General features: G+C 41.4%; 1 protein-coding gene across 1 annotated transcript in view; it reads left to right on the top strand.

The window, feature by feature from the left end:
* LOC140733743 (putative aminopeptidase W07G4.4) overlaps positions 1 to 6,438 on the top strand; it is a 71,972-nt gene extending 65,534 nt beyond the window's left edge. The window contains exons 14-17 of the mRNA XM_073057471.1: positions 322 to 414; positions 1,084 to 1,141; positions 1,798 to 1,979; positions 3,528 to 6,438. Coding sequence (XP_072913572.1) covers positions 322 to 414; positions 1,084 to 1,141; positions 1,798 to 1,979; positions 3,528 to 3,722 — 528 coding nt within the window. The 3' untranslated portion in view covers positions 3,723 to 6,438. The remainder of the gene's footprint in view (positions 1 to 321; positions 415 to 1,083; positions 1,142 to 1,797; positions 1,980 to 3,527) is intronic.
* Positions 6,439 to 15,081: the final 8,643 nt, after the last annotated feature.

Below are 15,081 nucleotides of genomic sequence, written 5' to 3' on the forward strand. Positions count from 1 at the left end.
CACCTTCTGTTAAAGTTTGTACATTAATTGAAACACAAGGTCCTGAGGGTTTTTGACAAGATGGCTGAGTTGAAGATGTTTACTCTTATGCATGAATCTAGATGTGAGGGGAATGTTACTGTTTAACAAATCTTTTCTGCATCTGATGGTTTCTCTTTTCAGTTTGAATTGAAGCCATTGATCTTACTCCTCTTGATAAATTCTTACTGACATTTCATTTAGGATATCTGAAAGGCTGAATAGCATTTTGCCTGTATGAGTACGGTTTGAGCATTACCTGTTATGTTTCAAAAATTAATTATCGCAGTTTCCATTTTGCAGGCTCTTGACAACATTGATCCTACCCACTGTGAATTGTTCACGATCGCCACGTTGACTGGCCATGCTATTCGAGCTGTTGGTCCCAACTATTCTGTAAGTTCAATCTATTTTGTATGACATGAAAAGATCTTGCGGACACTTGCAGTGTACCACATTATGTCAGCTAGTTTTAAGTCCAGTTCCATTGTAGAATATCGAATGAATGACAACAATTTCTAGTTAGGGTTTTTTGTTTGATTGCAGAGAATGCAACCTTATTTCATTGTTTAGGCGCAGTTAGTCTGACAAATGTGTTACTGTTGAGTGTTAAACATACTTAAAGCAGGCACATCTGTACTGATGCTGTGCCATTAGATTGGTTTAGGTTTTTTGTATTGAGACTTAGAGCTATAGTCCTGTCTGGCCAACAGAATTATAAACAAATGATTGTACTCTCATTGGAAGAGCCAAAATATCAGTATCCTGGCTATATTTTATCACTAACTACTGCACAGTAATTGAAATTCATTTCAACTCTTATTTTTGTGGGATTTTTCTGTACAAATTGACAGCAGTGATTCATCTGAGAGCTGGTTTATGATGACATAAAGCAATATAAACAAAGCCTTAGATTTTTGTAAATTGCATTAAACCTGAACAGTTGCTATCTTTCTTTAAAGTGACTGCAAAATTGGGCTTACTGCAATGCAGTGTTGAAGTTCGGAAACTGTATGTTGCCCACTCGATCTTGCATGCATTAAACCACAACTACTTTTGCTGCAGATAATCATGGATAATGGCCCTGCACGTTCGGCCAGAACTGCTCAGGAGATTCAAGAGGGTAAGAATAATTTCTGCCTCTACTTATCATGCTGGCATTTTCAAATTTATATCACCTAATGTTACAGGCACTCAACATGGTAGAAATCTATTTCACTAATAGCTTCATACCAGTTCAAAGGATAAATTGATTACTTGTGCAGATTTTGCATTAACTTTAACAAATATTTGTTTGGAATATGTAGTTAATTGCCATGGAAACTTTTGTCTTCTGGAGAAGGGTAGGAATAACCATTGTTGAAGTTGACAGTGGCACAGCAAGAGGTTACTGCCTCAGCTCCAGGAACTTGAGCTCAACCCTGACCTCTGTGCAACTTCTGTACATTTCTTCCTGTGACCCCATAGGTTTCCTCTAGCTGCTGTAGTTTTCTCTTACATCCCAAGTGATGTACAGGTCAGCAGGTTAATTGGTCACCCCAAATTGTCCTAGTGTGTAGATGAATGATGAAATCTGGGGGAGTTGATGGCAAAGTAGGGAGAATGAAATGGGATTTGTTTAGGATAAGTGTTATTGATTACTTGATGGTAAGCAGGGACTGATTGAGTTGAACGGCCTGTTTCCATGCCTTATGACTGAATTTTATTAACATTATATTGCATAATGTTGCAATGTTATTACTACACAAGCTGAACATTTTACTGTTGTCTTCCTGTCAGCTGGTGATAAAGTGGGGGATCCTTTTGAAATCTCCACCATTCGACGTGATGATTATGAGTTCCATAAAGGAAAGTCAGAATATGAAGATATTTTGCAGTGTAACAACCAGCCATCCAGTGCCACAGCCCGTGGACACCAGTCTCCTGCAGCTTTCCTGATCATGGCTTCTGGTCTAGATAAGGTGATGTTGGACTTCTGAGTATGTGCTTTAGAAGTGTAGCCATTTACTGTGAATTCTACAGTCTTTAAATTGGTTGTGTATAACCATGCATTCTTGTAATTTAATTATCAGTAACTCCTGTCGCTGCATGGGTAGATGTTAGTGTCAAGTTGTCAGACCAGAGGACAGGTGTCTCGTGATATTCACCCAAGTGTCAGTATTACTGATTTCACCTGGTTGGACAAGGCACAATTTCCACACTTGCAGATGAAATGGCATTCAGAGGTGCATTAACCATGAGGGGGATTGTAATAACCTTGAAGGAAATGTAGTAAAAGCTGGTAGAATGGCAGAAAGCTAGCAAATGAAATGCAGTGTAATGACTTTTGGTTGGAAGAATGTGAAAATCAATTTGAAGTTCGGACACAGACCTGGGATGACTTTGGAGGTGTGGGTGAGAGCGTATGGTCCACTTAACAATATCATCTGCTTGAGGAAGTTTTTTTTACTTTTAGTTTTAATAACAATATGTGTAGAATTCTGGGTTTGATGAATAAAGTAGGAGTGCAAGGACGAGGTTATGTAAAGCACTTTGGCCAGAAGTGAAACATTATTTGATTATAGTTGTTGCAAGTTTGGAATTATGAAAAATCAGGAGAGGATGCAGAAGAAATTTACCAGAGGAGGAGAGGGATATTCAAAATCAGTAAGGATATAGACAAGCTATATAGAAATTGTTTCCACTGGCAAAGTGACCAAGAGCTAGGAGATTGAAAATCAATTGACAAAAGAAACATGAGAATTCTCCTCATGCAGTGTGTTATTGGTCTCAGGATTACACTGTCAGGTAGTGGAGGCAGATTCAATCAGCATTCTAAAGAAAGTTCAATAAACGTTTGAGCAAGAACAATTTGGGGCTCTGGAATGGAAAGGAGGTGGGTGTTTGGGACTAAGTTGGTGCACTCTTGTGTAGAGCTTGTGGAGAAAATGGCCACCTTGTTGTAATCATTGTGTTTCTGTATAAGCCATGAAAAATTTCCGACCAGAATAAATTAAATATGGTGCTTTCATTATACCATTGTTACTAGTATCAGGGAAGTGGTGCAGGAGCCTCTCACTCTCACTCAATGATTAGAAACAGCTTCTCATCTGAACAGACCATGAGCACTTCACATTATTCCTCTTACACATTATTTATTTTGTAACCTATTAGTAATATTGTCTTTGTACTGTGCTGATGCCACAAAACAAATTTAACATCATACGAGGCAATGATAATAAACCTGATTCTGAACCCCATGAAGTTCTCAGGGCGCTGACAGCTTGTTAGTCCCAGTCCATGGATTGTGTCAGTTATTAGTTATGAGAGGAAAACCAGAGCTGACAACAACTCTGATGAACTGATACAAAGGTTAATTGCTTGGTTATGCTGGTGTCCTACAATTACTTTGTTTTTTGGATATGCAGGATTTAAAAAATTTTCTTATTATTCTAAGGTTGATGGAGATTCTTTACAATTATCAGGTCTACTGTAACACCATTTGTACTAAATTAGTTCTTTTCTTACAGCATGGAATCGATTCTGAAAAGCCCCTTCGCTACTCCCACATTGACATCGCTGGATCTTCTGGTCCATTTCCTGGGATACCAACTGGATCACCAGTGGTTGCCCTGGCAGCGAAATACATCCTACCTCGTGTTTTCCCTGATCAGTATTCGGGGTGCTCCGCAGGAAGTATAATCACAGGAGCTCCAGTGAAATAGTCAACCCACATTATTGATTCGAAAGGAAACCTGATGTTAATTACATTTCTGTGGGTTGGTTGGTAGTTCAACTTTTTAGAATAGTCTACAGCTGGTTAATAAGTAATCCAAATTTTTCTCAGGTCGGGTAATCAATGAGTGTACTTTGTATCTGTATGGAATTTTTAATGGCTTTGTCTTGTGCAATCAACTATTTCAAATTTTTTTGCTGAGGGTAATCCATCAGTTGCAGAGCTAATCAGTCACAACAGCAAATTGTAAAGGGTTTTTGGGTGTTTGGCAGGAACTTTTTTGAAGGCTATTTTTAAGTATAATTTCAATAACTATGCACATTTAACATCCAAGTTAGACCTTTACACATTTCCAATTGTATTCATTTGCCTTTGTAACTATAATTTTGACAAATTTTGAGCCAATTGAGATTACATTTTTAAAGCTGATGTTCTGGTGTTAGCTGAGCTTTACTGCATTAACATAGGATTGAAAGGTGAGTTTAGGATTGTGTATTGATAGTCTACCATTCATTGAACATAGAACCGTACAGGCTCATTGTGCCAACCTTCTAACCTATCCTCAATCAATTTAGCCCTTCCCTCCTTCATTGCCCACAACCCTCCATTTTTCTTTTATCCACGTGCCTGTCTAAAATTCTCTTAAATGTCCCTAACACATCAGCCTTAATCACCAACCCCAGTTGTACTTTCCAGATGCTTAACACTTTAAAAAAAAAACACTACTTCTTGCATCACCCCTAATCCTTCCTCCAATCACGCTAAAAGTATGTCCTCTGTTATTAGCCAAGAGCATTGGCTGTCCGGTATAGATATACCTCTTATAAACTATGCACCTCCATCAAGTCACCTCACATCCTCCTTTTGCAGCAAAGAGAAAAGCCCTCGCTTGCTCAACCTTTCCTCGTAAGCCCTGAGGTGATTGTGAATAGGCTTTTTCACAGTGCCTCCACACTAGAATAGTACATCTTTCCATTAATACAATGGCTGTCAGAAAAGTCTGTGCAGCAGTGGTAGCAAAATACTGTTTGGGATCTGAAGCGTTAGGTTACATTACTAATCTTAACTGCCCAAGGTAGAGGCCCATCTTAAATTGGGGGGGCTGCTTTGTCAAGCACCTCCCCTCTTTTCACCAAAAGCGGAACTTCTCAAACATTTTAATTCCAATTCCCATTCTGACATCTATAGCCACAATGAAGCCACCGTCAAAAGTTCAAAGTACATTTATTATCAAAGTATGTATACATTATACAACCTTGAGTTGCATCTCCTTTCTACAAGGCAGCCGCAAAACAAATCTCTTAAAGAACCCATTAAAAAAACGACCATCAAGCACCCACTGCGCAGAGAACAATATAAGTCAGCAAATAGCTTACGAAAGTCACAAAGCCGGACCTCACCACAGCCGGAGCAGGCCACAGCCTTAGCTCGTCGCAGAGCTGAGTAACCGTTGTAAGACCACAGACACGAAGCCAGGCATCATTGCAGGCCACAGCCTCAGTTCAGTGTGGGGCTGAGTAAATGCCGCAGAGCAGAGAGCAGAACTGGCGCTCGCCTCACCTCCGGTCCCGACACCCTGACCTTTTCAATCCGGCCCAGTGCTTAAGTTGTCCGACATTGAGTCAGTACTTGCTCCGGGGCCTGAACCTCACTGCCACGATTCAGCCTGTACCTGACCTGGAACTTGAATTGATCAGACATTGGGAATTTTCGTGCTCTCGGCGATGCCACAGCTCTGCCTTGACTGCTTTGACCCCACCTCTGCCTTTGCTTATCTTGACCATGCCTTCCCTGTGCCTTTGGCACCACGCGCTTCTGCTTCCTCAATCGTTTCTCACCTGTGCCACTGCCGCTGCTCTTCACTCCATTGTTAGCATTGATTGTTATTCATAAAGTGTTCTAATAAGGCATTTAGTAGTTTTTTGTTTTTGCTGGCGAAAAGTAGTCGCTGGGCATCACCAACAGGGTTGGAGGAGCAACAGTTTAAATTTCAGTTGGGTAGCCTCCAACCTGATAGCATCAATATTGATTTCTCCTTCAGGTTTAAAAAAAAATCCCTCCCCTCCCATCTTCTATTCCCCACCTTCTATCTATCCTTCTTCCCCTCACCCCACTTTTTTATCTTGTCATCTTCCCCCTTCCTTTCCGGGCCTGAAGAAGGGTGGTTTATTTCCTACATGCTGCCTGACCTGCTGAGTTCCTCCAGCATTTTGTGCATGTTGTGTTCAGTAGATGTGAAGTTGTTTTATTAACTACAGTTTTAAAAGAGCAACTTCAGTCAAAATAGAGACATGGATCTCTTAACACATCGGACAACCAGGATTAAAACAATGCTTTCACTGTTGTGTTAAACCAGGAGAAAATCTGAAAGTATGAAGATTGGTGCTTGATGATGGTTCAGTGAACAGTGATCTTACTGTAATCAAACACTGAAACAGCAAGAAGATGGTTTTTGAAAGCTCCTTAGTGAAGGAGTTTAACTGAATGAAGCATTTTCTCCTCTTAGATGATGTTGCAATTTCATAACCTTGCTCCTCTTCTCGTGATTTATTTGGATTTTGAGTGGGGTAGTAAAGAATGTGCTAAGTTTCCTGTGCCATTTTAATCATTTGTGATGTTAGCTCTCTATCTCTAACCCAGAATAAAATTGTATGTGTGATATGGTAACTGAAACTATCTAATTAAAACTTCTGATTGACTAATAATGGCTTAGGGAAGATTTTGTTTTTCTGGAGAATTCCAAAGATTCACTACTCCATGAAGAAATTCAAGTCAAGTCACTTTTATTGTCATTTTGACCATAACTGCTGGTACAGTACATAGTAAAAATGAGACGACGTTTTTCAGGACCATGGTGTTACATGACACAGTACAAAAACTAGACTGAACTACGTAAAAAAAAAACAACAACACAGAGAAAGCTACACTAGACTACAGACCTACACAGGACTGCATAAAGTGCGCAAAAACAGTGCAGGCATTACAATAAATAATAAACAGGACAATAAGGCAAGGTGTCAGTCCAGGCTTTGGGTATTGAGGAGTCTGATAGCTTGGTGGAAGAAACTGTTATAGTCTGGTCATGAGAGCCCGAATGCTTCGGAGCCTTTTCCCGGACAGCAGGAGGGAAAAGAGATTGTATGAGGGGTGCATGGGTCCTTCTTGATAAACTCCTTTGTCTGACACGGATCTCTACTTCTAGTCACCTTAAAAACCAAGTCCATTGGTATCCTGTTAACCCCGAACAAATTGAGTATTATTGAGATCACCTTTCATTCTGATAAAATTCAGTAGTTAATTTCTCTGGTTCAGACAGTACAACATCCCAGGAATCAACAATTGCAATACTTCATCAATTTCCTTTATATTATTCTTAGGGAAACTAAATTTGTGTACAGTATCCCAGATAGTTTTAATTTCTCTATTCTTCATGTAATAAAGGCCAGCAGGCAGTATGTTTTCCTAATTGCTTACTATACCTACTTGTTAACTTTATAAATCTTTTTTTTCCAAAGGAATCCAGGTCCATCCATATATCTTCCAATCTGTCTATCTGTGTTTATCAAAACATATATTTTTATTTTTAACTACTGAGCTGGTTGATTACACATTTTTTCCCCCACTTGGTGTTCCCAGCTATCCTCTAGTCTAGTCACTGAAGCCTCATCACCTAACCTTATGCTGTCAGATAGGTTGAAATAGAAGAATAATGCCAGTAAACTGTGATGTCACCTGCTAACTATAGCCCAGTTGCACAAGCAAAAAGTTACGAGCTGTCCCAGAGACAAATTATTCAAAAAATAACTAACATATTGGTGTTTGCAGAAGTGGATCTCCCTAAGCCAATGACCAAACAGCTGCAGAGCCCTATTTGAGCGGTGGGGTGCATCTACCAGAGATTGATTTATTGAGGTACTGTGAGCTCCTTCAGCCCTTTGAGCCATGCCACCCAGCAAACCCCAATTTAACCCTAACCTAACTTACAATGATCAATTAACCTGCTAACTGGTAATACACACAAAAATGCTGGAGGAACTCAGCAGGCCAGGCAGCATAAAACAGTCGACGTTTTGGGCTGAGACCCTTCATCAGGGCAGGGGGAGAAAGGTGAAAAGTCTGAATCAGAAGGGAGGGGAGGGAGAGGTACAAGGTGGTGAGGGAAATGGGGAGGAGGTGAAGTAAGGAGCTTGGAAGTTGATTTGTGAAAGAGGTAGAGAGCTGGAGAAGGGGAATCTGACAGGAGAGGGTAGAAGACCATAGAAGAAAGGGGAGAAGCACCAGAGGGTGATGGGCAGGTAAGGAGATGAGATGGGGAATGGTGAAGGGGAGGGCAATTATCAAAAGTACAAGAAATCACCCATGTTCATGCCATCAGGTTGCAATACAAGGTGTTAACTCTTCCAACTTCATTATGGCAGAAGAGGGGGCCATGGACTGACAGGTTGGAATGGGAAGCGTAAGTGAAATGGGTGGCCACTGGGAGATCCTGCTTTTTCTGGTGGATGCTCATCAAAGCGGTCTCCCAGTCTATGTCAGGTCTCACTCAGGCCACCTCAGAGACAGTAAATAACCTCCACAGACTCTCAGGTTAAGTGTTGCCTCACCTGCAAGGACTGTTCAGAGTCCTGAATGGTAGGGAGGAGGTGTGGGGGCAAGTGTGGCACCTGTTCTGCTTGCAAGGATAAGTACTGGGAGGAAGATCAGTGCAGTAGGATGAATGGACAGGAGAGTCATGTAGGGAGAGATCCTAGAGGAAAGTAGAAATTGGCGGGGGGTTGTGGAGGGTAGAGATGTGCTTGGTGGTGGGATCCCGTTAGAAATGGCAGAAGTCACAGAATTATGTGCTGGACGCAGAGGCTAATGTGATGGTAGATGGGAAAGGACGAACCCTATCTGGGGTGGGGTGGCAGGAGGGTAACTAATGGGTATGTCTTTGAACAGTGGTAGGCAGCCAGAGCATCTGGAGAAAACCTGTGCATTCCACAGGGAGGGCATACAGATGATGTCGGAATTGAATGCCGATGCCTCGAGTTGCAGTATATTTGTGCTACCTGCTGTACTATTGTGGTGCCCAATGGATGAAAGGACTTGGAAAAGTGTCTACCTTGAAGTTCTTAGGATTGATTCCAGAGTTTTGTCATTTGGATTAAGCATGAATTTGTAAGCCTTGCTCATATTCCACCTTATGCCTTTCATTGTACCCAAACACCACCCCAGCCCCCTGACACAGTATTGTACCCCTCCCCCACAATCTTGATGGACATTAATTTGCTTGAATGTAATGTATTGTTGGGGTTTATGTTGATAACCTCGACTATAATCCAACAAGGGGTGATAACTTTTCCATTTTATACACACTATTAAGATTGTTTTGGAAATGTTTCCAGGGTATTCATGTCATTACTGTAGTTTCCTGTTTTTGACACATGATGGAATTTAATGTTTTTGCTTTAGTGCTCACTCTATTATAATAATTTATTGAGATTGTTGGCATCTCCTCTGCAATATCCTACTGCTGTTCTGTAGAGCTAGTGAATAACTGATCTGTAGCCATGCCTTTGATATACTATTTAATCAAACATATATAGGAGCGCAGAAAAATCTGACCATAACTGGCTGTTGAGGGGTTCTCTGGTATTGAGTTAAATGTTTTGCATCATTGTGGCCTTAGCACAAACATGGTTATTTTCTGTAACTCCTAGTGCACCTATATGGCCAAAATCACTTGACATATGGCTGTCAAAGCTGGTTTAACCCAAAGATTATATGCAAAACATTAATCAGAAAGGTATTTTCCGTCATCTATTATAGTTGACAGTGTGGTGTAGTGTAAACTGTTCATTTCGATGGTAGACTTGAGACTGCAAATTGCTGGAGGGACTCGGCAGATCATGCAGCATCTTCAGCAGATGAGGGATGATCAGACCCTGCATCAGGACCAAGTGTGGAGGGAAAACAGCCAGAGATGGGAGGAGGAGGAGTGAGGCAGGAGCTAGCAGAGGTAGATGGAACTACCTAAGGGGGTGAAGGGCAGATGGATCCAGGAGTGGAGGGGGGTGAAGCTGGGTGATGGTGGTGGGTGGTGATGGAGGGTTTGAGGGTGAGTCATAGAAAACTACAGCACAGAAACTGGCCCTTTGGTCAAATGTGCCAAATGCTTTCTTCATGGCTGTGACGCCAGATTCAAGGAATTATGGATCTGTATTCCCAGATCCTTCTGTTATATCACTCTCCTCAGCGCCTCACCATTCACCGTGTAAGGCCTACCCTGGCCGGTCCTCCAATAGTGCTGCACTTCACACTTGTTTGCATTAAATTTCCATCTGTCATTTTTCAGCCGGTTTTTCCAGATGACCTAGTCCCCGCTGCAAGCTTTGATGGCCGCCTTCACCGTCCACCACATCCCCAATCTTGGTGCCATCTGCAAATTTGCCGATCCAGTTTACTGCATTATTCAGATCTTTGATATATTTGACAAACAACGATGGACCCAGCACCAATCCCTGTGGCATTCTACTAGCCAGAGGCCTCCAGTCAGAGAGGCAACCATCTACAACCACTCTCTGACTTTTTCAAAGCCAATGTTGAATCCAATTTACCACCTCATCTTGAATGCCAAGCAATTGAACCTTCTTGGCCAACCTCCTGCGTGGGACCTTGTTGAATGCCTTGCCAAAGTCCATGTACACAACATCCACTGCATTGCCTTCCATCAGTTTTCCTGGTAACAAACTTGAACAGCAGAATATTAGCTCTCCTCCAATCCTTGGGTACCTCACCTGTCACTAAGGTTGATCTAAATGTCTCTGCCAGGGCCTCTGTAATTTCTGCATTTGCCTATCATGGGGTCTGAGGGAACATCTTGTCAGACCCTTTGGATTTATCCGCCCTGATTTGCCTCAAGACAGCAAGCACCACCTCCTCTAATCTGTATATCGTGGCTGCTTTGTCTCACTTCTATAGACTGTGTCCATCTTCTGAGTATACAGATGAAAAAATCTATTTAAGATCTTCCCCCATTTCTTTTGGCTCCAAAAAGATATCTCCATAGATTACTGTTCTGATCTTCCAGAGGATCCATTTTGTCCCTTGCTATCCTTTTGGTCTTTAATGCAGCTGTAGAAGCCTTCGAGTTCTACTTTACCTTGTCTGTTAGAGCAACCTCATGCCTTCTTTAGTGCTCTCCTGCATTCTTTTTTATAATCCTCAAGTAACTCATTTGTTCTTACCTGCCTATCACCCTCTCCTTTAAATCAGTGCCTCAATCTCTCAAAAAAAAACAAGGTTCAATCGACCTGTTATCCTTGCCTTTTATAGGCACATACAAGTTTGGTACTCTAAATGTCTCAATTTTGAAGGCCTCTCACACCTTTGCCAGAAAATAGCATGTCCCAATCCACATTTGCCAGATCCTTGCTGATACCATCAAAACAGGCCTTTCTCCAATTTAGAATCTCAACCTGAGGACCAGTTCTATCCTTCATAATTACAGTGAAACTAATGGCTTTATGAAATTTACTTGCAAAGTGTTCCCCCTACACAAACGTGTCATCTGCACTGTCTCATTCCTTAATAGATAAGTATTCCACTCTCTCCCTAATTGGGACTACTATTTACTGATTAAGGGAACATTCCTGCACACATTTGACAAATTCCATCCCATCTAGTCCTTTCTGGTAGTCCCAGTCAATATGTGGAAAGTTAAAACACCTGCTATCACAACTTTGTTTCTTGCAACAGTCTACAATCTGTCTTTTTAAAAAAAAATGTTCCTTTAAATCTGGCAGACTGTTAGGTGGTCTGTAATATAGCCCCATAAAGCCTCACTAGATGAATTCTCCAGTCTGTTCTGACTGAGCTCTGCCTTGACATTCTGCCTGACTAGTAATGCCACCCTGCCCCCTTTATCCCTCCCTCTCTGTTGTGCCTAAAACAACATAGCTCCAGAATATTGAGCTGCCAGTCCTTACCCACCTGTAGATGAGTCTCATTAATGTCTACAATATCATAATTCCATGTGTTGATCTGCCTTTTCTGCAAGCTTTCTTGCATTGAAATATACGCAGTTCAGAATATTAGTATCATCATGTTCAACCTTTTGCTACTTGGCTTTATCTGAGGTCTTAACATCATGTCTCCACAATCTCTCTACTTAATCTGTTCTGTCATTCTGGTTCCCACCCATGCAATACTAGAAAACCTTCCTGCTAGGGTATTAGTCCTTCTCCAGTTTAGGTGCAAGCTTTCTCTTCTGTACTGGTCCCAGCTTCCCTGGATGAGAGCCCAATGATCCAAAATCTAAAGCCTCCCTCCTTCACCAAGTCCTTACCCATGTATGAACTTTATATTTCTAGCTTCACTAATGTTGTTGCATGAACAAAGTCATCAGAGAGATGCAATTGGTAGATATGAAAAGTTTTTATTTGATACACAAGCTGGCTGCCTTTTGCAGTCATAAGAGAAGAAAAAGAGAAACTCCCTTTCAGAGCAAAAGGCTGCTAAACCCAACACTACACAACATTTTATGTGCTAAAGATCAAAGGACATTTCCATATTTACAATTCATCCACAATGCTTCCATTGAACTACACACAAACTTCACACTTCCCACTTCGCACCCACACCACAGACACCCAAATAACAAGTCAGCATTGTCTGGTCTTCCAATTAAATTGGTTCACACTTCTTAAGAACCCATCATTCAGAGCTACATTTTAGATTTAATCTACAATTCGTATTCAAATCTGAAGACTGGTAGCTGAAGTTATTTGCTATATGTGCTAACCCCCAAAAAATGCTCCAACAACTAGCATGTGGCATGGGTAGCATTTCTGAGATCACAACCATGGAAGTACTGTCCTTTAACTTAGCACCCAACTTCTTGAACTCATCTGAGGTTTGCAGAACCTCATCATTCTTCCTACCTATGTCATTGGTACCAATATGTAATATGCCCTCTCATTTAAGAACACAGAGGACTTACTCCAAGCTGACCTGGTCTGTGGCATTGTTCTCGTCCACAGAACCTCTTTTCTGTTTCCCTAGCTAACGAATCCACTATCACCACAGCTTGCCTTTCTCTGTACTCTGCACTGACTGGCACTCAGTTTCCTGTGCCCTGCCCCTTGGGCGTGACTACCTCTCTATACGCCTTATCTATCACTCCCTCAGCCTCCCGAATGATCTGGAGTTCATCCAGTTCCAGTTCCAACTTCTTAAAGCAGAGATTTAGAAGCTGTAGCCGGATGCACCTTCTTGAAGGCGAAGTCATCAGGGACATTGGAGGTCTTCCTGCCTTCCCCCATCCTGTAAGAGGAGCATTAACTATTCTGCCTGGCATCCCTGCTGCTCTAACTGTAGGGATATATAGAACTATATAAAGAAGGAAACAATAAATAAACTGAAAAAACCCTACAGCTTTTAGCCTTCTTTCACCAAAGCCTCAAAGAAGCCTCAAAATCCCTGCTCTAACACTGTCCAGTCCAACAATAGCCGCTCTGCCTTACCCTGCCTCATTTTAATTTGCAGCTGCTAATGAATCCCGATCTCTGATTGATCATTGTTCAAAGGCCAAAACACCCACTAAGCACTGCTTTTTAATGCTCACTCACCTCTTCTCTCTCTCCTGATCTCTGATTCACTGCTGTTTGAAACAAAGGGAGGAGAGGATCAGAGGTAGACGCAGGCTGGAAATTTATGGCAGAAGGCTGTGAATGTATCCAGCTGGTGGGAGGGGGATTTAAGACCCAGGAGATTAAGAGTGGGAGGAGGGGTGGTGTTTGGGAAAGGGCAGTGACAGAACCTGTGTAGATCAGGAGGAGGGAGAAAGGAACACATGATGTTCAGGTTGCCTGCAATTGGAAAATTCAATGCTCACATCACCAGTTTATTTATTGCGAGATACAATGCAGGACAGGCTCTTGTGACCCAGCAGCCTACCTGTTTTCTCCCCCTCTCGAGTCACTGCAAATTATTCTGTGATTAGGCTAGTGAGAGATGGGCCAGTACAAACTGGTCAAGGCTGTGATCAATGTAAGGGAAATGGGTTAGTGCTCTTAATTAAGGATGAAATCAGGGCAATAGTGAGAAATAGTAAAAGATCTAAGGAGTAGAATGTTGAGTTAATCTGGGCAGAGATTAGGAATAATAAAAGGAAAAAAATACCTGCTAAGGGTTGTCCATAGGCTACTGAATAATAACATTAGTGGCATGGACAGTAAGCCAAACAATATCAGATGCATGTAAGAACAGTTACCTTGCACAGATTCGACGAATCAAGTTCATCGAGGCATTCTTGAGCATTTCATAAGATGCATCTCTGATAGCTTTCTTGATCAGCGTGCTGGTGAGCCTACAAAGGACAAAGCTGTCTTAGATCTGGTCCTGTGCAATGAGACAGGTAAACAGTGTAATTGAATGTCTCATACATATGGAGGGTGCATTAGTTTGCTCTAAAACCAGTGTATTATACTTAAACAAGGAAGACTGCAAGACTGGGAACATTGCCTATATAGTGGACAGTTGAGGAACAGTGGAAGGCTTTCAAGGATATTTTTCATGATCTTCAATGGAAGTATACTCCATTTAAGGAGAGGAAGTGTGGGAGGTCCAGCATTTGGATAACTAAGGCAATAAAAGGCATCAAGAACTAAAAGGTCATCCTTGCAACGTTGCCGGGAGTTGTGGGGAACAGGAAGACTGAGAAAACCTTAAAAAGCAGCAAAGAGCTGAGAATCAGTAAGAGATGGAAGATAGATTATGAAAGTAAAGTAATACTAGATATATAAACAGTATTATATAATTATAAAAATTGATAAAGGGTGGATAAGTGAACTTGGATTATGAGAAGGGAGAATTAATATTGGGTAATGTGGAAATGGCCGAGCTCTTGAGCAACTATTTTATGTTGGTCTTCAGTGTGGAGGACATGTCTAATGTGATAAATAGCAATATTATGGATGCCATGGGTGACGAGGACCTTAATACTATTAATTGTTACTAACAAGATAGTGATGAGAAAGCTAGTGGGTCTAAAGATAGACAAGATTCTTGGTCCTTATGAGATGCATCCCATGGTACTGAAATGCAGGAGGTTATGGTAGACACGTTTATGATAATTTACCAAAACTCTCTGGACTCTGGACAGATCCCAGTGGACTGGAAGACAAAAAACATCACACCACTCTTTGAAATAAGATGTAGGTAAAAGGCAGGTATTTATAGGCCAGTTAACTTAATGTCTGTAATCAGGAAGATGCCTGAAGCAATCATTAAAAAATAGTGAGATATCTGGATAGTATGGTTCCATTGGGTAGATGCAGCATAGGTTCATAAAGAACAGGTTCTGT

Source organism: Hemitrygon akajei, chromosome 1 (genome assembly GCF_048418815.1).
Source record: "Hemitrygon akajei chromosome 1, sHemAka1.3, whole genome shotgun sequence".
Lineage (NCBI taxonomy): Eukaryota > Metazoa > Chordata > Chondrichthyes > Myliobatiformes > Dasyatidae > Hemitrygon > Hemitrygon akajei.